This window comes from Thalassophryne amazonica, chromosome 6 (genome assembly GCF_902500255.1).
Source record: "Thalassophryne amazonica chromosome 6, fThaAma1.1, whole genome shotgun sequence".
NCBI lineage: Eukaryota > Metazoa > Chordata > Actinopteri > Batrachoidiformes > Batrachoididae > Thalassophryne > Thalassophryne amazonica.
Window position 1 is genome coordinate 35,129,819 of NC_047108.1, and position 23,872 is coordinate 35,153,690.

The window sequence follows — 23,872 nt, forward strand, 5'->3', positions numbered from 1 at the left end:
CAGACCCACCTTAGATCTGCTGTGGAGAACCAGAGTGAAAGGGAGCAGCCGACATGACTTACTTTTATTAAAAATAAAAAAAACTGTGAACTCACATGTACATAACAGTTCTCAGCCTTTGCCATGAAGCTCAAAATTGAGCTCAGGTGCATCCTGTTTCCAGTGATCATCCTTGAGATGTTTGTACAGCTTAATTGGAGTCCACCTGGCATAAATTCAGTTGATTGGACATGATTTGGAAAGATACACATCTGTCTACATATAAGGTTCCACAGTTGACAGTGCATGTCAGAGCACAAACCAAGCATGAAGTCAAAGGAATTATCTGTAGACCTCTGAGACAGGATTGTCTCGAGGCACAAATCTGGGGAAGGGCACAGAAACATTTCTGCTGCTTTGAAAGTTCCAATGAGCACAGTGGCCTCCATCATCCATAAATGGAAGAAGTTCGGATCCGCCAGGACTCTTCCTTGAGCCGATGTCACTGACCAAACGGTCCACCCTAAAAAATTGGTCCCGCTGGCTTCACTGTGCATGCGTTATTTCGGCGCGTCAGCAGCCATTGACTGATTATCACCTTGTTTCTGCTTAAAACTGACCTTAGAATGATTTAAGAGGCTTTACCTTGTCATCTGATGCTTGATAATGAAATTATTGCCTTTGATCGCTTTGGATGTAGAGAGTCAGATTCAGAGAGTAAGACTCAGATGTGCTGCTGTCACGCTCTGACTGGACCCCTCTCTTTATTGTGAAATAATGCTGCATTTTTGTGGAAATGATTGTTATACAAAAGCTTCAGATATCTGTCGCTGAGATAGATTATGACTGGAGTGCAGTTTTAAGCAGAAACGAGGTGATAATGGGTGAATTGCTGCTGATGCTCTAAAATGAGGCATGTGCAGTGAAGGTAGGGGGACCGATTTTTTAGGGGAGGCCATTCGGTCGGTGACACCGGCCGCCCCTCTTAAGTCAGAGGTGGTCAATGTGGCACGGGAAAGGGAAGTCTAGGGTACCCTGCTGGAGCTGTTGCTCCTGCGACCCGAACCCTGAAAAGCAGTTGAAGATGAATGAATGAATGAATGAAAATCTGTACATAGTCGCTGGATCCTTGATCTCTAGATATAAATAAAATCTGTACATGATGGATCCTAGATTTATGGACATAAATACAAATAAACAAAATCTGTAGTTTTTGTCAAAAGCATTTCCTTTCAGATATTATTGACACAAATGTAACTCCATAGACCCTGAGCTGAGCTCTAATTCATAAGAAACACGGCATCTCATTTTTGAGGGTGGGGGCGGCAGGTTTGGTCGGTTGTAGTTCGTATTATAACATTTGGAAAGAGGTGTCATTTGGATTCGGGTTGAAGGTATTTTGGCAGGGATGTGAATTGTACAACAACTCACGATTCGATTCAGAATCGATTTTTGATTCAAAGAGCTCTGAGAATAACAGACAGATAAAACGACGGCGCTAGCTGACAGTACGCCGTTCTAAACACCACCTCCCGGTTAAGGGCGTTTCAAATGGCCAATAGGCGGCGGTCAATATAAAAACGCTAGCGCGCTGCATGCAGGCCTCTCACTCGCAGCCAGCTCCAGATATTTTTGCAGAGAAGCTCCAGTACGCCTCCTAAAAGAAAATTGGCAGCGGCAAGGACTTATCAAGAGGTCTTGTTCAGAAGCAGAGGGTAGCCCTGTGGTGGAGATGGAGCAACACGTTGAGGAGGGTAAAAGGAAGGAGTATAAAAGGCTGAGGATTTCCTTAATATGTTCTTCACAGTGGAAATTGACAGCTGAAATCTCTGAGATAGCTTCTTGTGTCCTTCCCCTAAACCATGATGTTGAACAATCTTTGTTTTCAGGTCATTTGTGAGGTGTTTGGAGGCTCCCATGTTGCCACTCATTAGAAGAGATGCAAAGAGGGAAATGTTTGTAAATGGCCACCTTACATACCCTTTCTCATGATTGCATTCACCTGTGTAAGGAGGTCAAGGGTCATTGAGCTTACCAAACCAATTTTGTGTTCCAATAATTAGTGCTAAATGTATTCAAATCAATAAAATAAGCGTGCCCAAATTTATGCCCCTGCCTAATGTTGTTTAAATAATTATTGCACACTTTCTATAAATACTAGAAACCTCATTTCACTTCTCAAATATCAGTGTGTTCATCTGCTGTATGATATAACTGAAATTTGCGATCCAGACAACCAATGATTTATAAAGGAAAATCATGAAAATTATCAGGGGTGCCGAAACGTTTGCATACAACTGTACATAACGGAGCCTGACCGTTTGATGACATCTTGCCCTTTATTGTTCCAGGCAAATGTTATGTTAAAGATTGGCCAGCAGATGTCACCATATCTAATTGTATCAAAAGCTTTGAAATGCTGAACCTTTGCTTCATATTGATTCATTGGTTTGAAACACTTCAGTTTTTCCCATCGCTAATGTTCATAAATAAAATTCATCAGCAACCAGTTATTACCACATGTGCCTGGATAGACTTACAATCATGAATACTTTGATGTTGTGTTGTGAACCGGGACGTTAAATAATGTTTGACGACCTTAAACACTAAAGCCTCAGTCCCACCGAATAATAAGCCATGAATAATGAGCCACGCATGGGTGTATCAGCAATTAATTGACGAATGATCCACGTTTTAAGCTATCGTGTTTCCCCTACTAAGGCGCCTCTATGTGCCTCTCTGTACTGTACATCACATGTGCCACGTATCAGTCTTTCGTGAGCCACGACTGACCTGTCATTTGAGCCCCGCCCAGCCTTGATTGACTCATGTCGCCACACATGATCCACGTCAAGCCACATATGATCCATGTAGCGCCCTGCTAACGTGGCATTGGTGCACATTTAGGCATGGGTTTGGTCCAAACCTCCATCGCTCCCATACTTGGTCCCTTTAAAGTGTGGGTGTTCAGTTCATAGCATCCAGTCAAGATGTTGTCATATTTTTAAACGCAGTCCAAAAAAGATGCTGCTGCACAGTCCAGCGTGCACATCCATGCATCAGCAGTTCACCTGTGTTCCAGAGTCATTAAATGCGCAGGTCACTGGGGATCCAACTTTTAACTTTATGTTCATCCGTCATTGTCCCAAATATTGCTCTTTTGTGCGCTCGCATTCTGCGTAAATGCTCATCTTCATTTGACACTGGTGATCCAACCTTTAACTTTGTGTTTGTCTGTTATATTATCTGCAAAATAGCTCTTTTGCTCGCTCACATTTTGCGTAAATGGTCGCCTTGAGTACAAGTCATTGTGTCAGTGCTCACACAGCGGAGGTCATCTGATCCATTATAACAAGATGTTAAATCTATCATAAACATACTTTACAGCTGCTTATAAAGACGGAATGAACATGCAACTGTTTTGAGATGAGATATACTTTATTGATCTCACAGTGGAGAAATTATGTTTACACTCCACTTACCTCAGACTGCAATTAGTCCACAAATATTACTTGTTTACCGTAATAATGGCACACATCAGAATTAAGGACAGCACATACATATTTGACATTGTTTATGTGCACTAAATTTGAAGAAGTCCTTTATCCAAATTGAGGCAGTTGGGTGAAGGTCGCGCAGAAACCCTTAGTTGCGCCACCGTCAACTTGGGGGGGGCAGCAGCAGCTAAAAGTGTGCCGCCCCCAAAGAAGGGAACAGGGGTGACATGAGCAGAAGCCTGAGTGGGGGGTGTGTGATAGGGGTTAGGAGGGGGTGGGGAAAGGGAGTGGAGCATGCTTCAGTCCTATAAAAACAGTTAGTCTTTGTGGGTTGAGATAAGAAAGGAGCCAAATAATCACCAAGGCCTGAAGACATTCCTTTGGAGGAAAACAGTCGGGAAATTTGTCCTTCAGGCTTGGTAAACCTGCCGTGTTGTGGTTTGAGCAGTGAAAAACACTTTTTACAGTTCCACTTGAACAACCAAATCCCAATTATGAATTAAGAATATTCCCAATTATGAATTAAGAATATTCCCCAGCCTCCGAAATCTTCAACTTCATCTGCAAGGCACGCATCTGCTCCAAGATGTCATCCAATTTGCGTCTGAGTTCAAGAGTCATCGCAGTCTGAGAATGCAAAGCCTTGTCATCTCGTTAATCATGATGGACAAGCGAGGGGCTGAGGTTCTTGATGCCGCTGTCTTGCCAATTTTCAGATAGATCAGGGCAGCACATAAGCCAGAGAGTACCAGCTCTGCTACCATAAGACCAAATATGAATAAATCCTCCACGTCCTCAACGGAGAAAGGCTCCAAGCATGCAATACGCCAAGACCCCCAGGAGTCGAGAACATAGACCGCAGGATGCGTTCCATCTGGGCCAGTAGGATCCCCCGGTCCTGACCTTCTTGTAGAAAAGATGGTGTCAATAGCGTTTAGAGTCCAGGTGATCAATTCCATGGTTAATCCAATAGTAATCCAATAGAACCAGTATCCAATATAATTGAGGAATTCATAGTCTGGTGAAGTAGGGACTTGAAGGTTAAAGCAGAGAGCAGAGATAAGGGAGAGTAGAGGAGATGCAACCGCCATCGTCGGAGTCCAAAGCTGAATGCTTTTAGCATTAGCTGAAAGCTTTTAGCGTGCTATTACAATATAAACATTACAAATACTCACCTTTTAAGCTGTTCCAAATATGTTCTCCATCTCAGTGCACGAGACAGAGAGTGGAAAAAAAAAATAGTCCAGATGAAACAGTCCTCTGTGATTCCAGAAGCGATTAGAGGTGTGACAGAAAATGATTAATCCACTACAAAATAATTATTTTATATACAGTGTCTGGCGCACAAAGCAGGTGGTATTGTAGTGCACAAGAGGGCTGAGCTAAATTAGGTTGTCCAAAATAGCCTGTCCTGTCCTCGTAGCTGCCAGGTGCTCAGATAATGGGCTTTTAACAGCCTTGTCCTCACTATAAACATGCCTCTAAAATCCTAATTTTTCCTTGTAGTAACTCGTACACAAACTGCCCCACAGTGGTGTTGCTAAATTTTGAACTTCTTGAAATTAGTGCCACACTCAGAGATGAGCCTCGAATATTCTGCCTCTCAGAGCCACTATTCTCCCACAATTGTTGAATAACTGGACTCATACCAAAAAAACATGCTACGTAGCTCATTATTCATCCTTCATTATTCGGTGGAACCAGGGCTTAACTTACTGAAGAACGAAGCAGAGAGTCGAAGGCCCCTGACACGAGCATGTCTTTGAGTCACGCAGTAGCACGCACGTCGTCGTGATGATCGCACCTGCTGTGATCCCAGTTGCACGCCGTTTTTTTGTTCTGCCTGCTGCCACGCGCTCTGTGCTAGATGCTGTGTATATAAAGCCTCGGTCCCACCGAATAATGAAGGCTGAAGAAGGAGCCACGCTTGGGTGTGGGGTGATTATTTGAAGAATGACCCACGTTTTCATCTATCACGTATCCACTATGAAGGTGCCACTATGTGCCTCTCTGTACCCTGCATGTGCCGCGTAGCAGCCTCTAGTGAGCCACGACCAACCTGTCATTACAGCCTCAAATGGCTCGCATCAGCCACACTAAGCCACATTGTGCCATGATAGCGCCATGATAACGCCATGTTAGCGCACGTTTAGGCATGAGTTTGGTCCAAACCTCCAGCCCTCCCACACCTGGTCCCTTCAAAGTGTGGGTTTTCAATTCACAGATTCACAGCAGCATTTAAAGATGTCCCTTCTTTTTTTTTTTAAATGCAGTCCAAAAATAGACACTCCAGCACAGTTCCGCAGTTGTGCGCTGTGCGCCAGGCTGCTGTCCACCTGTAATGCACCAGACCAGCTAGACCCAAACCACGGGTTCCTGGAGAGCCACCTCTGTGCTCCTTGCTGGCTCCGCGACTCTCTGGCTTTTAAACACACAAAACTTTGTTTGTCCATTTATTTCTGCAAAATCGCTCTTTTACGCACGCGCTGCTGTTGTCCTTTCATGGACAGCTGCCTCTCTACTCTTTCTAAGTGGCTTCCTTTCCATCCGTGGCTTGCTGGCTTTATTTTTTCCCTGGCTTTGCACAATCATTTTTACAACGTGAATCCACTTTTAAGTTTGTATTCGTCCGTTTATTTCTGCAAAAGCGCTCTTTTGCGCACGTGCGCTGTTGTCCTTTCATGGACAGCTGCTTCTGTGCTCTTTCGCGCAGCGCTGTTCTGCATACAGAATGAGGTGGCCGTTTTATTATATACACCTGTGGATCATTTTATATATATATTTCTTTATTTCTTCCGCAGCTTACAAGTCACCATGATACAACTTTTAACTGACTTCAAATCGGTCTTTTGCGCGCTCTCCACCTGTGTTGCCGCACAGCTCCTGCTCTTAGCTGCTCCACCGGAGTTATTATCTTCCGTGGCTTTAAACACACATCCACTTTCACGCAGTCACTCAAATTTTAATTTTGTGTTTGTCCAATAATGACTTAAATAGCACTCTTTTGTGAGCTGGCATTCTGCCTAAATGCACGTTTGAAGCGTGATGATGAGTCACTGCCTCAGTGCGCACACACAGCGGAGTTTATTTGATCCATTAATTCCAGAAGTGATTAGAGGTATTTTCAGCATCCAAGGTTTGACAGAAAATGATTAATCTGCTTCAAAATAATTATTTTATATAGAGTCCAGCGCACAGAGCAGGTGGATTTGTGTGCCCAAAGGAGGAGACCCGCTCCAAAAATAGCCTCTCAGGTCCTGCCTCAGTGCGCACACACAGCGGAGCTCATGTGATCCATTAACAAGATATTAAATCAGCATACTTTTACATACAACAGACATCAACATACAGACATACTTTTACAGCTAGGAACTGTTTTATTAAGCTATCAAAAACATTAAAAATAATTACCTTAAGCTGTTCAAAATACATTCCACATGGAGCAGGAAAGAGAGGGAAAAAAAACGTCCAGATGAAACAGTCCTCTGATTCTAGAAGTGATTAAAGGTGTTTTCAGCATCCAAGGTTTGGCCAAAAATGATTAATCCACTACAAAATATATAGAGTCCAGCGCACAGAGCAGGTGTGCACAAGAGGAGGAGCCGCTCCAAAAACAGCCTCTCAGGTCCTGCGAAGGTGCCAGGCGCACAGATAATAGACTTTATGCAGACTTGTAAGCACCACGCAAATGCCTCTAAGCCATCGCAGTAACTCGAACACAAACTGCGCCACGCTATTGTTGCTAAGTTTTGAACATCTTGAAATTAGCGCCACGCTCAGAGAGGAGTCTCGTTTAATGAAGATAATGCCTCTAAGAGCCACTCTGAGCCACTATACTGCCACGATAGCTCACGAAACAAAAAAAAAAAAACAGGGTGCGTGGCTCCTTCTTCACTCCTTCTTCACTCGGTGGGACCGAGGCTCCAAATAACTATTTCGTGTCGGATTAATCACTTTCTCAGCAAATTGGCCGTTGAAAATGGCTGAAATGACTGCCTGAATCTCCAGCTTCAGCTGTTTGCGTGCATGCACACATGCGTGCCTAACAAGCTGCACGAAGCATTTTGAGCCATCTTAAAAGGTAATTATTTGTCATGTTTACATTGTCATGGCTTGTTGTGTGTTCTTTCCTTCTTGTGTGCAGCTGTGAAAGTATGTTTATGACAGATTTAACTGCTGCGCTCTGATGCAGTCTGCTGATGTCACCACTCGCTCTGTTCACTTCTTTACTCCACTTGACGAGCTGCACATCTTGTTGGCGATTAGATCGCGCCACGTAGCATGACATTTATGTGTGAAAGATTTTTTTGAACATTTCAAAATTCTCTGTGCACAATAGCACGCACCAGCGCCCCTCTCGTGTTCAGTCTGCACCAGTTAAAGATTATTATTATTATTCTCCAGCATGACACAGGTCGTGCTAATGCGTGAGTCAAAGGCATGCTCATGTCAGTGGGCCTTCACTCACCTGGATCTCACATAATGTTTAATCCGGTACCTGATTCCTGCAATCTGTGAATGTTCCTGGCATGAAAATCACCAGTTTCATCAGTTTCTATTGTCTTTCCGCAGACTTTGGCTCATTTTGTTTGGCTGCGGTACAAAGTTTTTTTTAGTTTGGCAGCACTGTATAAACATACGATATCTCACGTGCACCTTTAAAACAGATGATTTATAGCGCACACAAAACACTTTGGCGCAAAATTTAAAAATTCATAAATACACAGAAATGTGCAAATGAATTCTCACATACCTATATCTCAAAATAGCTGTCAGTCAAAATGGGATTCAGCCTATCGACTGCCTGTAACCTCTTCTGGGTTGTCTTGGTGGCTCTCCTCACTCTTCTCCTTCTTGCACAGTCACTCAGTTTTTGAGAACTGTACTCCATACTGATTTACCATAGAGTGCCATACTGTTTGTATTTCTTCATAACTAATTTAAATAAAGTTCAAGACATATTCAGTGACTTGGAAATGTTCATGTATCCATCCCCTGACTTGTCTGAACAAAATTGGCAATTAAACTGATTATTTACAGGTATTATACCAAAGGGGCTGATTACTTATGCTTATTACTTAAGTAATATCTATTATTATTATCACTTTACCGATTTACATAGACGCTATCTGGCTATACCCGCCCGCTGTGTGTAAACAAATGACATCATAGCGCGTAGCCCAAGAACTGTCCACGGGGGGAACTGTCCGCAGAGGAAAAGATGAAAAGGCGAGAAGTGTGTTTTGGTCCCAATATGGATATTCTGGATGATTTTCTCATGGATAGTATGACAATGCTAAAGCAGCCAGCTTGATGAGGATGCATTGCCGAATTCGGAGAGCAGCACGCGCCAGCCGACACGACAAAAGTTAAATGAGCCAACTTTTTATGTACGCGTTACGTGTTGTGTATCTCAGTAAAAAGTGATAATAATGCAAATAACTTGCTGTTGTCGTCAGACGACAGATATTCGATAAATGACAGATATTCGCCCTTGTCTAACTCGGACGAATATCTGTTATTTTGGGCGTGAATGTCGGGCCTCTGAAAATGCATACCGCCCTCCAAAAGCTTGGTATTGTATTATTACTTTAGCATATGACGTTAACCCCGATTCATCTTTAGCTTTCAGTCTTAATTCAAAAGAACTTCTTTCTTAAAAATCAGTCTCACTCATTCAGGTGTCTGCACGCACGGAGCACGCACGTACGACAAGAGCTGCTGATGAAGTTTTTATGTTTCTTAAGATGTTTTAACCGCTAACTGCACTGCTGGTGCTTTTTTGGAGGAATAAAAAAACTTATATTTCAGGAGCAAGTCAGAGCAGAACTGGCTTTTTTTTTTTTTTTTTTTAAGCCCGCACCCACAGCTACGACGTTGACCGTCTTATGAGCTCGCGGCTACGTCGGATGCCGCCACCAGGCCCGCGGCGTCGGTGGGGACCGCCACCAGGCCTGTGGTATCGACGGGGGCCACTACCAGGCCCGCCGCATCGGGGATCGCCATCAGGCCCACGGGGTCGGCGTGGACTGCCATCAGGCCCGTGGCATCGTCTGAGGCTGCCACCAGGCCCACGGCAAAAGCTAGCTCTTACTAGCCCCGCAGCTGCTGACTAGCCGACTGAGCTAGCCATTGACAAAATGCCACCCAAACAGAGAAACACTGAGGAGGAGTATGTATTTTTGACTCAGGTAAATGAATTGCTGCATCAACAGAATGACATGTTTACTGCTCTGTTACAGCAGCAGCAACAAATTTTTAATGAATTTATTAAAGTTATCATGGACTCGACCGACACCAGAGTTGATGCTTTAACTAAAGAAATTCATGATCTGAAAGCCAGCATCAGAAGGATCTAGATGATCTTAAAATCAATCAGGCCAAACAGTCTGAACATCTCAACATCACTGAAAATCAATCAATCAATCAATCAATTTTTTTATATAGCGCCAAATCACAACAAACAGTTGCCCCAAGGCGCTTTATATTGTAAGGCAAGGCCATACAATAATTATGTAAAACCCCAACGGTCAAAACGACCCCCTGTGAGCAAGCACTTGGCTACAGTGGGAAGGAAAAACTCCCTTTTAACAGGAAGAAACCTCCAGCAGAACCAGGCTCAGGGAGGGGCAGTCTTCTGCTGGGACTGGTTGGGGCTGAGGGAGAGAACCAGGAAAAAGACATGCTGTGGAGGGGAGCAGAGATCGATCACTAATGATTAAATGCAGAGTGGTGCATACAGAGCAAAAAGAGAAAGAAACAGTGCATCATGGGAACCCCCCAGCAGTCTACGTCTATAGCAGCATAACTAAGGGATGGTTCAGGGTCACCTGATCCAGCCCTAACTATAAGCTTCAGCAAGAAGGAAAGTTTTAAGCCTAATCTTAAAAGTAGAGAGGGTGTCTGTCTCCCTGATCTGAATTGGGAGCTGGTTCCACAGGAGAGGAGCCTGAAAGCTGAAGGCTCTGCCTCCCATTCTACTCTTACAAACCCTAGGAACTACAAGTAAGCCTGCAGTCTGAGAGCGAAGCGCTCTATTGGGGTGATATGGTACTACGAGGTCCCTAAGATAAGATGGGACCTGATTATTCAAAACCTTATAAGTAAGAAGAAGAATTTTAAATTCTATTCTAGAATTAACAGGAAGCCAATGAAGAGAGGCCAATATGGGTGAGATATGCTCTCTCCTTCTAGTCCCCGTCAGTACTCTAGCTGCAGCATTTTGAATTAACTGAAGGCTTTTTAGGGAACTTTTAGGACAACCTGATAATAATGAATTACAATAGTCCAGCCTAGAGGAAATAAATGCATGAATTAGTTTTTCAGCATCACTCTGAGACAAGACCTTTCTGATTTTAGAGATATTGCATAAATGCAAAAAAGCAGTCCTACATATTTGTTTAATATGCGCTTTGAATGACATATCCTGATCAAAAATGACTCCAAGATTTCTCACAGTATTACTAGAGGTCAGGGTAATGCCATCCAGAGTAAGGATCTGGTTAGACACCATGTTTCTAAGATTTGTGGGGCCAAGTACAATAACTTCAGTTTTATCTGAGTTAAAAGCAGGAAATTAGAGGTCATCCATGTCTTTATGTCTGTAAGACAATCCTGCAGTTTAGCTAATTGGTGTGTGTCCTCTGGCTTCATGGATAGATAAAGCTGGGTATCATCTGCGTAACAATGAAAATTTAAGCAATACCGTCTAATAATACTGCCTAAGGGAAGCATGTATAAAGTGAATAAAATTGGTCCTAGCACAGAACCTTGTGGAACTCCATAATTAACTTTAGTCTGTGAAGAAGATTCCCCATTTACATGAACAAATTGTAATCTATTAGACAAATATGATTCAAACCACCGCAGCGCAGTGCCTTTAATACCTATGGCATACTCTAATCTCTGTAATAACATTTTATGGTCAACAGTATCAAAAGCAGCACTGAGGTCTAACAGAACAAGCACAGAGATGAGTCCACTGTCCGAGGCCATAAGAAGATCATTTGTAACCTTCACTAATGCTGTTTCTGTGAATGAAAATGAAATGGTTAAAATGTGTGAGAGTCAACAGGTCGTTCTTGACAAACTGGATTACCTAGAACAGGGGTGGCCAAGTTCGGTCCTCGAGAGCCACATTCCTGACACTCTTAGTTGTCTCCCTACTCCAACACACCTGAATCCAATGAAAGGCTCATTAAAAGTCTGCTAATGAGTCTTTCATTGGATTCAGGTGTATTGGAGCAGGGAGACAACTAAGAGTGTCAGGAATGTGGCTCGCGAGGACCGAACTTGGCCACCCCTGACCTAGAAGGTCAATCGAGGCAAAATAACATTGTCATTGAAGGCATCCCTGAATCACCTGGTGAATCCTGGATGGATTCAGAGGTAAAAGCAAGAGACATTTTTAAGCAGAAACTGCAGTTACAGAGGGAGATGGAGGTGGAGTGTGTACAAGGTCTATTAGAAAAGTATCCGACCTTATTATTTTTTTCAAAAACCATATGGATTTGAATCACGTGTGATTACATCAGACATGCTTGAACCCTCGTGGGCATGCAAGAGTTTTTTCACGCCTGTCGGTTACGTCATTCGCCTGTGGGCAGTCTTTGAGTGGCCCACCCTCTAGTCGATTTTTTCATTGTTTAGGAATGGCTCAGAGACTGCTGCTTTGTTTGATAAAAATTTTTTTCAAAACTGTAAGGCACAACTGAGTGGACACCATTCGATAAATTCAGCTGGTTTTCAGTAAAAATTTTAACGGCTGATGAGAGATTTTGGTCTGGTAGTGTCACCGTACGGACGGCCCACGGCGCCTGACGGCGATCTGCGCTTCGAGGCGGCAGCGTCTCGCCGTTTCAAGTTGAAAACTTCCACATTTCAGGCTCTGTTGACCCAGTAAGTCGTCAGAACAGAGAACGTTCAGAAGAAGTCGGCATGAGGAGTTTATTCGGACATTCCATTGTTAACGGACATTTTGTAATGAAAGAACATGCGGGCAGAGTCGCATGTCGGGCCGGACCCGACCGCGGGTGGTCGCGACAGGAAAAACACCTCCGTTGGAAACCTTAATGGGCAAGTTGGAACATGCCCAAGCTGTTAAACAATTTCTCAGTTACTCACTTGTTGAAAGCCATCAAAAGCTGCCTGAATTTTACAAATGGTTTTCAACACGGAGGTGTTTTTCCTGTCGCGGCGCACACAGATTCACCGAGTTGTCACGGAAACGATTCGGCGAATTTGCGCGCAGGTCTTTCATTAAAAAATGTCCTTAAACAGTGGAATGTCTGCATAAAGTCCTCATGCCGGCCTCTTCTGAATCTTCTCTGTTCTCTCACGACGTCCTGGGTGAATTAAGCCTTAAATTAGGATGTTTTCAGGTCGAAACAGGCCGACGACGGCGCCTGGAAGCGCTGCACGACGTCCCGCTCCGTGGGAAGTCCTTACACCGACGGAAACACCCCATAATCTCTCATCAGCCGTTAAACTTTTCACCGAAAACCAGCTTAATTTCTCGAATAGTGTCCACTCGGATATTCCTCACAGGTCCAGAAAAATTTTGATAAAGCAACGCGCGCCGTCTCGAGCAGCATGTGAAACAAAGGAATTCAGCCGAGAGGGCTGGACCACATCTCACTCAAGGCCTGCCCACAGGGAAATGACGTCACCGACAAGTGAAAAAACTCATGCATGCGCACAAGGGTTCAAGCATGATTGGTGTAATCGCACGTCATTCAAATCCATATAGTTAAAAAAAACCTTATCTTATCTAATAGACCTAGTACATCGCACAGGTAAAACAGGAGTCTCTGGATATGTTTAAAAAGAAAATAATTAATGCCAGAACTGAAAGCTGCATGTGAAAGGGGTGATTTTGCTTATCTCAGACATGATTAGCTTATCATCTCTCCTCGTTCTAGCACTCCAAAGTAATCTCGGAACTTCAAGGTTATGATGTCATAAAAAAGGCGTTTATTTTTATATGACTGATACAATCACATCACAACATGGATTACTTAAGAGGGGGTTCAAAATTGCGCGGATTAACATTAATAGTCTGAGGAACAAAATTGGTGAGGTAACTAATCTGTTGCATAAATACAAATTACACATACTTGCTATTAGAGCCCGGCCGATATGGATTTTTTTGAGGCCAATACCGATATTTGGATGAAAAAAAAATGCCGATAATCGATAAATCGGCTGTTTTGCCGATAGCCGATAAATCAGCCGATATTTATTTTTATTTATTTTTTTAATGAATAAAATGTTCTATTTTGGACCCTTAACAAAAAGAGTATGAGCTAAAAGCTGAAGCTTTGTCCTCATATTGGTTAACTTTATAACAGAAGAATTTTCAAGTTCAGAAAATGCAATCAAGAATTAAACCTTTGTGAAATTAGCAAATACATATCCTTAAAAAGAGTTGTGAAATGCATCTGATCTTGTACCTCTTGTTGCTGCAACTTAGATATAGGGTCAGGATAAGGATATAGATCCTTAGAAACTTACTTGTATGCTTTTGTCAGCCGATCAGTGCAGTGTGACGGTGAACTACGGGGGCCGGTGATGAACACATTTAAGCAGGGGTGTAAGCAGCTGTCAGTTGAATGGAGTCAGAGCTCCATCTCCTGGACAAACGGTGCAAGGACATTTTACATTGCAGACACAAACATTTCAGTAACTGTTCTGTTTATGAGAAATTATCGGTGTTCTATTGACAAAATTTTGGCCGATAGTGAGTACTTTGAAAATGGCTTATATCTGCCGATAATATCGGTCGGGCTCTACTTGCTATTTCAGATACTCATCCGGATTCTTCTTTTGATGACACTGAGTTATATATTGATGGCTACAATATTTACAGAAACGATAGAAATAGATTTGGTGGTGGAGTTGCTTTATATATTCAAGATCATTTACCAACACAAATTAGAAATGATATGATGAAATTTAATATTGAAGTGTTAATGGCTGCAAGTTTATTTACCTCACCGTAAACCAATTTTGTTGGGTTGTTGTTATCGACCACCAAATGCTAATTGTGAATATTTATAAACAATCTGTGAAATGTTGGACACCTATACTGCTGTGGGTCATGATTAGGGCTGAAACGAGTCGAGTAATTTGAATAATTCGATTACAAAAAATGTTCGAGGCAAATTCTGTGCCTCGAAGCATCATTTAACGCTGTAGTACATATGCCAGGCCTGTGTGTGGCGCTGTAACATCCCTAGAAAACAAACAGAAGAACACTAGAGCAACCGCTAATCAAATTAGCACAAAAGCTACAGCTTTCCAACGCAACAAACAAATAGGTGAAATAAAGCCTTTTAGGAAAAAGACGGTCCACGCTGATCATCTGAAATAGCTTACTGTGCATTTAAAGCAAAGCAGTGTGTTTGTTTTTTTTAAAAACAACACATTTACGTCCGCTGGCCGCTCTACGCTGCTGCCTCTCTCTGCCTGGTGTGAGCAGCTCAGCACTGCCCTCACACAGCTCCGTCCCGGCCACAGACAGTCTCTGGAAGAAGTCCACTCTTTCTTCTGTGTTTTGCGTAGACTCGCAGTGAGTTTCGCTTTTTAATTTTCGCTTTTTTGGGCAACACACAATCATCCAAGATACAGACTCCAAACTTAACCATGGCCAAGACAAAGCGCTGTCAAAGGACACCAGGAATAAAATTGTAGATGTGCACCAGTCTGGGAAGAGTGAATCTACAATAGTCAAGCAGGGTGGTTTGAATAAATCAACTGTGGGAGCAATTGTAAGAAAATGGAAGACATACAAGTCCATTTATAATTTCCCTCGATCTGGGGCTCCACGCAAGATGTCATCCCGTGAGGTCAAATTGACCATGAGAACGGTGAGCAAAAATCCCAGAACTGCACGGAGGGACCTGATGAATGACCTGCAGAGACCTGGGACCAAAGTAACAAAGGCTACACACTACGCAGAGAGGGACTCAAATCCTGTAGTGCCAGGCGTGTCCCCCTGCTTAAGCCAGTACATGTCCAGGGCTGTTTGAAATTTGCCAGAGAGCATGTGGATGATCCAGAAGAGGATTGGGAGAATATCATGTGGTCAGATGAAACCAAAATAGAACTTTTTAGTAGAAACTCAACTCGTGTTTGGAGGAAGACGAATGCTGAGTTGCATCCCAAGAACACCATACCTACTGTGAAGCATGGGGGTGGAAACATCATGCTTTGGGGCTGTTTTTCTCCAAAGGGGACAGGACAACTGATCCGTGTTAAGGAAAGAATGAACGGGGCCATGTATCGTGAGATTTTAAGCCAAAACCTCCTTCCAACAATGAGAGCATTGAAGATGCAATGTGGCTGGGTCTTCCAGCATGACAGTGATCCCAAACACACCACTCGGGCAACGGAGTGCCTCCATTAAAAGCATTTCAAGGTCCAAGCCAGTCTCCAGACCTCAACCCCATAGAAAATCTGTGGATGGAGTTGAAAGTCCATGTTGCCCCGCAACAGCCCCAAAACACCACTGCTCTAGAGGAGATCTGCATGGAGGAATGAGCCAAAATACCAGCTACAGTGTGTGCAAACCTGACTTACAGGAAACATCTGACCTCTGTCATTGCCAACAAAGATTATGTTACAAAGTATTGAGTTGAAATTTTGTTATTGACCAAATACTTATTTTCCACCATAATTTACAAATAAATTCTTTAAAAATCCTACAATGTGATTTCCTGGATTTTTTTTTTTCTCATTTTGTCTCTCACAGCTGAAGTGTACCTATGATGAAAATTACAGACCTCTCTCATCTTTCTAAGTAGGAGAACTTGCACAGTCAGGGACTGACTAAATACTTTTTTACCCCACTGTAATAAACCTCAGTTTTGCTTACAACACGTCTGCAAGCATGGAAACAGGCTAAAATTATTCCACTACTGAAAAATAAGAAAATTCCGTTCTCGATTTTAAATAGTCGATCAATAAGTATTCTACCTGTGTTCGGAAAAATCATGGAGTCTATTGTATATGAGCAAATCAGTAACTATTTTTCATTGAATAATTTAATCACAGATTTCCAGCATGCATATAGAAAGAGTCACTCCACTGCAACGGCATTGACTCAGATGTCTTATTGGCTCAGAGAGGTTGATAAGAAGAATATAGTCGGCACTGTGTTTCTCGATTTCTCTGCTGCTTTTGATATTATTGACCATGATTTGTTTTTGGAAAAACTTGCTGGTTATGGTTTTGAGCTATCAGCTCTTACTTGTTTTTATAGTTATCTATTTAACAGGACACAGACAGTCTTTTTTAATGGCAGCTTTTCTGGAACCAGGAGTGTAGTATGTGGAGCGCCACAAGGGAGTTGCCTCAGTCCACTGTTATTTACAATTTTCACGAATGATTTACCATATATCTTTGATAAAGTTAGTGTAGTGATGTATGCAGATGATTCAACCATCAGCACGCTCACACAATGACTTGGAAGCTGTTTTAAATACGGAACTGCACAAGGTAGCTGACTGGGTAACATCCAATAAGCTAGTGTTAAATACAGTAAAGACTAACTGCATGGTTATTGGTTCCAGTCGTGTTATTATGAAAAATCCCGTATTAAACATTAAAATTAATAATATGAGACTAAATCAAGTACATGAGACTAAGCTGCTGGGCGTAATGGTAGACTCAAAATTATCATGGAAAAATGTATAAATAATATTTTTGTTAAAATGGGTAGGGGTATATTGATTATGAGAAGACATGCACGGTTTTTAAGTTGTACAACTTTGAATAATGCTATTAAACCATTATTATTAGTATACCTGGATTATTGCCCAGCGGTTTGGTCAAATGCCTCCGGAGAAATGATAAATAAATTACAGATTATTCAAAATAAGTTTGCTCATATAGCACTTAAGTGCAGTTACAGGACAAATATCATTACAATGCATAAAAATTTTAACTGGCTGTTAGTTAAAGATAGACTTTTCTATTCACCATTCATCATTTTTACCAGAAAGATTATTGTCACTAAGTTATTGTGTATTTTGTTTAGGAATTTCTCTTTTAGTTCAGAAAATTGTGGATAAATAACCAGACATGCTGTGGTGGGAAACTTTACACTACCTGTCGCCAGGACTAATGTCATAAAGAACACTGTGGTATTTAGGTGTATGAAGGAATGGACTTTATTACCGGAATGCCTCAAACTCACGTCAAATGAATGTTCTTTTAAGGAACTTCTAAAATGACATTTGTGGTTATAACAAGCAATCTGGGTTTAACCTTTGATCATTTATAGGTACGTTTTTTTTTTTTTTTGTTACAGATTGACGAGATCTACTGATTAATTTGATTGGAACTTGATTGTTTGTTTTATTTTTTTAATTTTTTTTTCTTATTTCTTATTTTATATATTTTTGAATGTATTTTTGATTTCTGTATATTATGTTTGTTGACTTGTGTGGACCCCAGGAAGAGTAGCTGCAGCTCTGCTGCAGCTAATGGGGATCCAAATAAATAAACAAATAAACCATCATCTTGGCTTTTATATTTTAATTAATTTATGTCAAGTTGTAGATATTTACTTTCAGTTTAAGTCTAAGAAAGATAATTTTAGAAATTTTTATATTGAGAAGCCTGATTTATTTATTTTTTTGTATTTGAAATGCCAAATACAAATTAAAATGAGTGAAATACGAAGGGGCTGAATACTTTTACAAGCCACTGTAAATGAACATACTTTTCAGAAAGTGAATGAAAAAATCCTTTTTTATACTTCTGAAATAGTTTGAGATATGTTTCTATTTTTTTTTTAAGCCTGTTAGCATTGTGTAAGCAGTGACCTTTAAAACATATTGTGTTCCGACACATCATAGTGCAGCAGCTAAATGCATATTTAGAGCAAAATTGTGCAAATGGTGATACAAGCACCAAAGTTGGCACAAATACTCCTTAGACATTACTCTTTTGAACAAACTGACTGGCCACTTGAATTTTCAATAGACGGCCAGGTAGGGGTCAATTGAAGAATTACACAGGGGTCAAAATTGAAAATGCTCAAATCACATTGAAAGCTACACCACATTAGTTGTCTGATCGTAAAGATTCCAAAAAGGTAGAGTTTGGTCTATCTATGACTGAATGTTATGGAGTTATGGGGTAAAAACAGCAAAAATGGTGACAAAGGTCAGTGTCAGTTTGTACAGGGGTCAAACGTTATAGCTGCTCCAATTTTGGTAAAACATGATGCAAATTATTAGTTGGGTTAACAGGGTTTTAAAAAGGAAACATTTGGACCATGTATCATGCTTACTTATCATGTTATGGGGTAACATATGTCACATGTCAGAGAATCCAGTGGACGTTGACATTGTTTGACCTTTATTTTGGAGACCAAACATTCAACACAATCAAAACTATTCCATTTATTAATCCTATTAGCTCAACCAATAATTTGCATGACTTTTTACCAAAATTGGAGGAACTTTAACTTTTGACACCTGTACAACCTGAAACTGACCTTTGTCACCATTTTTGCTGTTTTTACCCCATAACTCCTGATCATTCAGTCATAGATAGTCCAAACTACACCTTTTTGGAATCTATATGATCAGACAAATAAAGTGGTGTAGTTTTCAAAATGATTTGAGCATTTTAATTTTGACCCCTGTGTAATTCTTCAGTTGACCCCTACCTGGCCGCCAAGTGAACATTCAAGTGGCCAGTCAGTTTGTTCAAAAGAGTAATATCTAAGGAGTATTTGTGCCAACTTTGGTGCTTCTATCACCATTTGCACGATAGTGCAGCAGATAACTGAAACAATCAGTGTCTTGAAACGATGACAAGACGCTAACATCAGAGCCTCTCATAAAGGGAGTCACACATGCTGCAGTCTGAGCCACAGTGGTCTGAACATGTAACATTATCTGCCATTTTTATCAGCACACAAATGTTATTTTTTTATATATCTGCAGATATTAACTTTGAGCTTTTATTATCCAATGCTGATATTTTTGTGCTTTCATGGTTTGTGTGTGTGTGTGTGTGTGTGTGTGTGTGTGTGTGTGTGTGTGTGTGTGTGTGTGTGTGTGTGTGTGTGTGTGTGTGTGTGTGTGTGTGTGTGTGTGTGGAGAGAGAGAGAGAGAGAGAGAGCTGTCTGGGGATAATAATGTGGATGCTTGACAGATGGGAGATGCATTTGCCTGAGTGGGGTGTGGGGGAGTTGTGTGGTCTCATCACAATCCCACTCCAGCTGCTCTCACAGCCAGTCAGTCTGGGCCCTGTGCAGCTGGAGCCCACACAAACTGGCTGTGTGCTGTTCAATGCAGCGTAGACCAGTTCAAACTGGCTCACTCTGGTTTTTTCCTCAGATGGCTTGCGAGGGTTGAAATTACTGGTTCATGAGGTGGAGGAGGGGCAATTTATTATGCTGACTCAATTTAAAATGTGAAGGTTAAGATTTAGCATCACATTAGGCTTTTCAAGTAATTGGTAAAATTAATGCCTTAATCTAAATATTTTATTTGTAGGATTATAGCATTAATTCAAATAATTATATTAACAAGGCAGACTGAAGGGATTAAATGAAACAGACCTCACTGATTACTTTTGTGATTTAATATTCTGCTAAAAAATGCCAAGGATAATGTGATTTAATTTTCTGAAAATAAGCATTAAATCAGTTAAACCACAGTGTCTGCCAAGAATTTTTAGTAGGAGTATAATGAAACAAATGATGGCAAGTGGCTGGAAGTCTAATGAAGGGCTGTCATTAATCGTCTTGTTTGACACGTGATGATTCTTGCCTGAAATTTTAGGACCTTGAAGGGGCCATGATAATATCCTAATATGTGATTTATAAGACATTGCCTGTTAAGTTACTGTTGTCTGTAGTTTTTTGCCTTCTGTGTGACATTTGACCTCATTTGACTTGTCCTGTTTTCTCTCTTTTCTTCCTTGTCTTTAGTAAATGTCATGCGCTGTTCAGTGTGCCACCAGGACTTCAAGCAGACTGACATTATTGACAACTACTTTGTGAAAGATACCACAGAAGCTACCAACACCTCTGATGAAAAGGCTGCACAGGTTTGTCAAAATGAGTGGCCTTGTGGCCAAGATGCCAGCCATAAAATACCAACCAATACATTTACTCCCAGATTATGATATGATGCAGCGTAGTGAATCAGTTGTGCTGCCAATTCTGCTCACTGGCCAACTGCAGTACTGCAGCAAAAAATCCCCACTCTCCCAGAGACCACGGGGGACCATTATGAATGACATTTGTGAAAGTATAGATAGAAGATAATGAATGGCAGCCAATGTCTTGTGTTGCAGCTACACTGAATTTTTGAGGTGTGAAGATTAAAGCTGTTTTTAATTAATGTAAGGTCATGGGATGAGAGGGTGGGGACAGGGATATGTGCAGGCAGACCACAGAGTAGAAAGGTCAGGGGGCATTTAAGGCCCACACCACTGGTCTGGAGTGCCCACTCTTAATGCAGGCATAATCCTGATCCAGAGCATTCATGTGAACCATCAAAGAAACAAAAAGTGAAGACCTGCGTTGAAATGGTTTATTTTTGCAACTTTTTTATTTGTGACAAAATAACACAATATACTAGATGAGGAGGATACATTTTCACTGTAAACTCTGTAGTAGAAATAAATTAGTAGGAGGTCTGTCCATAAAGTATCGTACCTTTTTATTTTTTTCAAAAACTATATGGATTTCATTCATATGTTTTTACATCAGACATGCTTGAACCCTCGTGCGCATGCGTGAGTTTTTCCACGCCTGTCAGTGACGTCATTCGCCTGTGAGCACGCCTTGTGGAAGGAGTGGTCCCGCCCCCTCGTCGGATTTTCATTGTCTGGAAATGGCGGAATGAAAAGGACTTTTTTTCCATCAGAATTTTTTCAGAAGCTGTTAGAGACGGGCACCTGGAAACCATTCGAAAAATTTATCTGGCTTTCAGTGAAAATTTTACGGGCTTCACAGAGAATAAGGACTTTAACTACAGGTTTAAGGACCCCTTTAAAGACGGTCGGTGCGCCGCGCTGCGAGCTGCGACGTCGCGGCACAAACCACTGGATCATTTCTAAGCTGATGGCTCTGTGGATACGAGACCGTCGTGTGCTCTTTCTCTGGTTATCACAAGACCTGGACATCAGCTATTTCCCGGCAGATTTCACTTTTAACAAGAGATTTTGTCATGGAAAGCCGCGCGGAGGCTTCGCGCGTCACGACCGATTCGCTGATGAAGCGAGACAAAGGAACACCTCCGTTTCGGAGTGTTAGAGGACAAGTTGGGACATGTCTATCTCAGCTTTCAGTGCTTACCAGTCGAGTGAGTATAAAAGAACTTGTGGAGAGCTGGTCTGAGCGTGAGTGGAGGGTGCGGTCATGAGTGTGACGCAGCTCAGGTGAGGTGGCGTTTTTTTCCTTCCTTTTCTGGAGTTTGTTGCTTTTCGGTTAGTTTGTTGGTTGTTTATTGTTTTGATTGATTTGTGGGTGTTTGTGTACTTTTTTGCGGTGGGTCTTGGTGCGGATGGCGGCGGGGCCGCCGCCGGCCCTCTCGCTCCGTCACGGGGTGAGGGTGGTTCCGGACCTGGCTGTGTCGGTGGAGGATGTTCTTTTGGCGGTGGGTGAGCAGGTCGGCCATGAGAACTTAATGTTTGCTTCCAGAATGAACAGAGCCGTCGTGGTTTTTTTGTCGGAGGAACGTTTCTCTGCTCAGTTAGTGGAGAGTGGGGTTTATCTAAATGACTCTTACTTGCAGGCCTCTCCTCTCTACGCTCCGTCTACTAAGATCATTATTTCCGGGGTGCCGCCGTTTGTTTCGAATGAGGCTCTGAGTCAGGAGCTGCAGAGGTTTGGTAAATTTGCTAGCGGGTTTAAGACGATCGGGTTGGGCTGTAAGAGCGAGAAACTTCGCCATGTTTTGTCCTTCCGTCGACAGGTGTTTATGTTCCTGAACTGTTCGACTCAGACTCTGGACGTGTCTTTCAGAGTCAAACATGAGGACTCTTTTTATATGGTTTATGCTAGTTCTGGTAGCATGAAGTGTTTTGAATGTGGGGATGTCGGTCATAAACGCTTCGCGTGTCCGCACAAACGCGACGTTCCCGGGGCGTCGGTCTCGGGCCCAGTTCTGGGGCCCGCGGCCTCGAGACTAGGCGTCCCCGCGACGGCGTCTGCTTTAGGGGCGGAGCCCGGTGGGCAGGTGGAGGTTGTCCCTCCGCAGCAGGGCAGCTTAGTATCTGATGCTGTTATTATGTCTACTGAGCCGTTGCTAACTGAACATTCTGGGGTGGCTGATGCTGCGGTGACTGAGGGCTGTGTGGGTGATGTAGTTGGAGTTTCTGTTCCTCCCTCTGTGGCCGACGCCGTTGGTTCTGCTGCGGTTGGGTCCTCGTTTACTGTTGGACGGGGTGGAATGGTTGGAGAGGCGGTACCGGCTCTAGGGGACCCACAGCCCTTGCTGAGTCAAAGTCTGACTGATGACGACCTGGATTATGATTCGGATTCTAGCATGTCTACCGCCGGTTCTGTTTTCCACAGCAGCGATCTGTACATGTTGCAGGATATTAACAGTTTTCTGGATGAATCATTCGGTAAATCAGTGAGAGTTGCGGATTATTTTCCTGATACGGAGAAATTTGTGAAGTCTGTTAAGGTATTGAGGAGGCTTGTTGGTGTGGACTTGTTGGATGAGAAGAAACGGTATAGACTCAGGAAATATATTACGGCCTTGGGGAAGGACTCCTTGCCCAAGCGGGGGCGCGGTCGTAGGGGTCGTAAATCCACCACATAGAGTATGACTGTGTTTCACTGGGTGTTCTCTCTTTTCTATCTGTTTTTCTTTTTGTTCTTTTTTTACTCAGTCCCCATGCAGTATCTGAAGGTGGGCTCCTTGAATATGAATGGTGGCAGGGACGGCCGGAGGAGGGCGTTGGTCTCTGAGTTGTTTGAGCGGCAGGGGTTACAGGTGCTGTTTCTGCAGGAGACTCACTCTGATGTTGGTAATGAGGTGGACTGGGCTCGGTGGTGGAGGGGACCATTGTATCAGAGTCATGGCTCTAATTTTAGTCCTGGAGTGGCGGTTTTGTTTTCACCTCGACTCGATGCTACTGTTTTGTCTACTACTGAGGTCGTTCAGGGGCGGGTTCTGCTGGTCAGGGCTCGGGTTTTGGGGTTGACCATGGTGTTCTTAAATGTTTATGCACACAATGAGGGCTCGGAGCGAGTGGGACTGTTTACGCAAGTGCGCGACGTCTTGGGTCAGCAGGCGCCTGGTGACTGTTTGGTGCTGGGGGGTGATTTCAACTGTACGGTGGATATGTCCCTGGACCGAGTGGGTGAGGAGCCGCATATGCGGTCAGCTTCCACACTGGCGGGGTGTTTACGGGAG

General features: G+C 42.6%; 1 protein-coding gene across 11 annotated transcripts in view; it reads left to right on the forward strand.

Annotated features, from left to right (window-relative positions):
- The window catches only part of trim33 (tripartite motif containing 33), a 204,632-nt gene that overhangs the window by 63,862 nt on the left and 116,898 nt on the right, over positions 1-23,872 (forward strand). For all 11 annotated transcript variants that reach the window (XM_034171970.1, XM_034171976.1, XM_034171974.1 and 8 more), the window contains exon 2: positions 20,428-20,546. In XM_034171970.1, the coding sequence (XP_034027861.1) occupies positions 20,428-20,546 (119 nt within the window). The remainder of the gene's footprint in view (positions 1-20,427; positions 20,547-23,872) is intronic.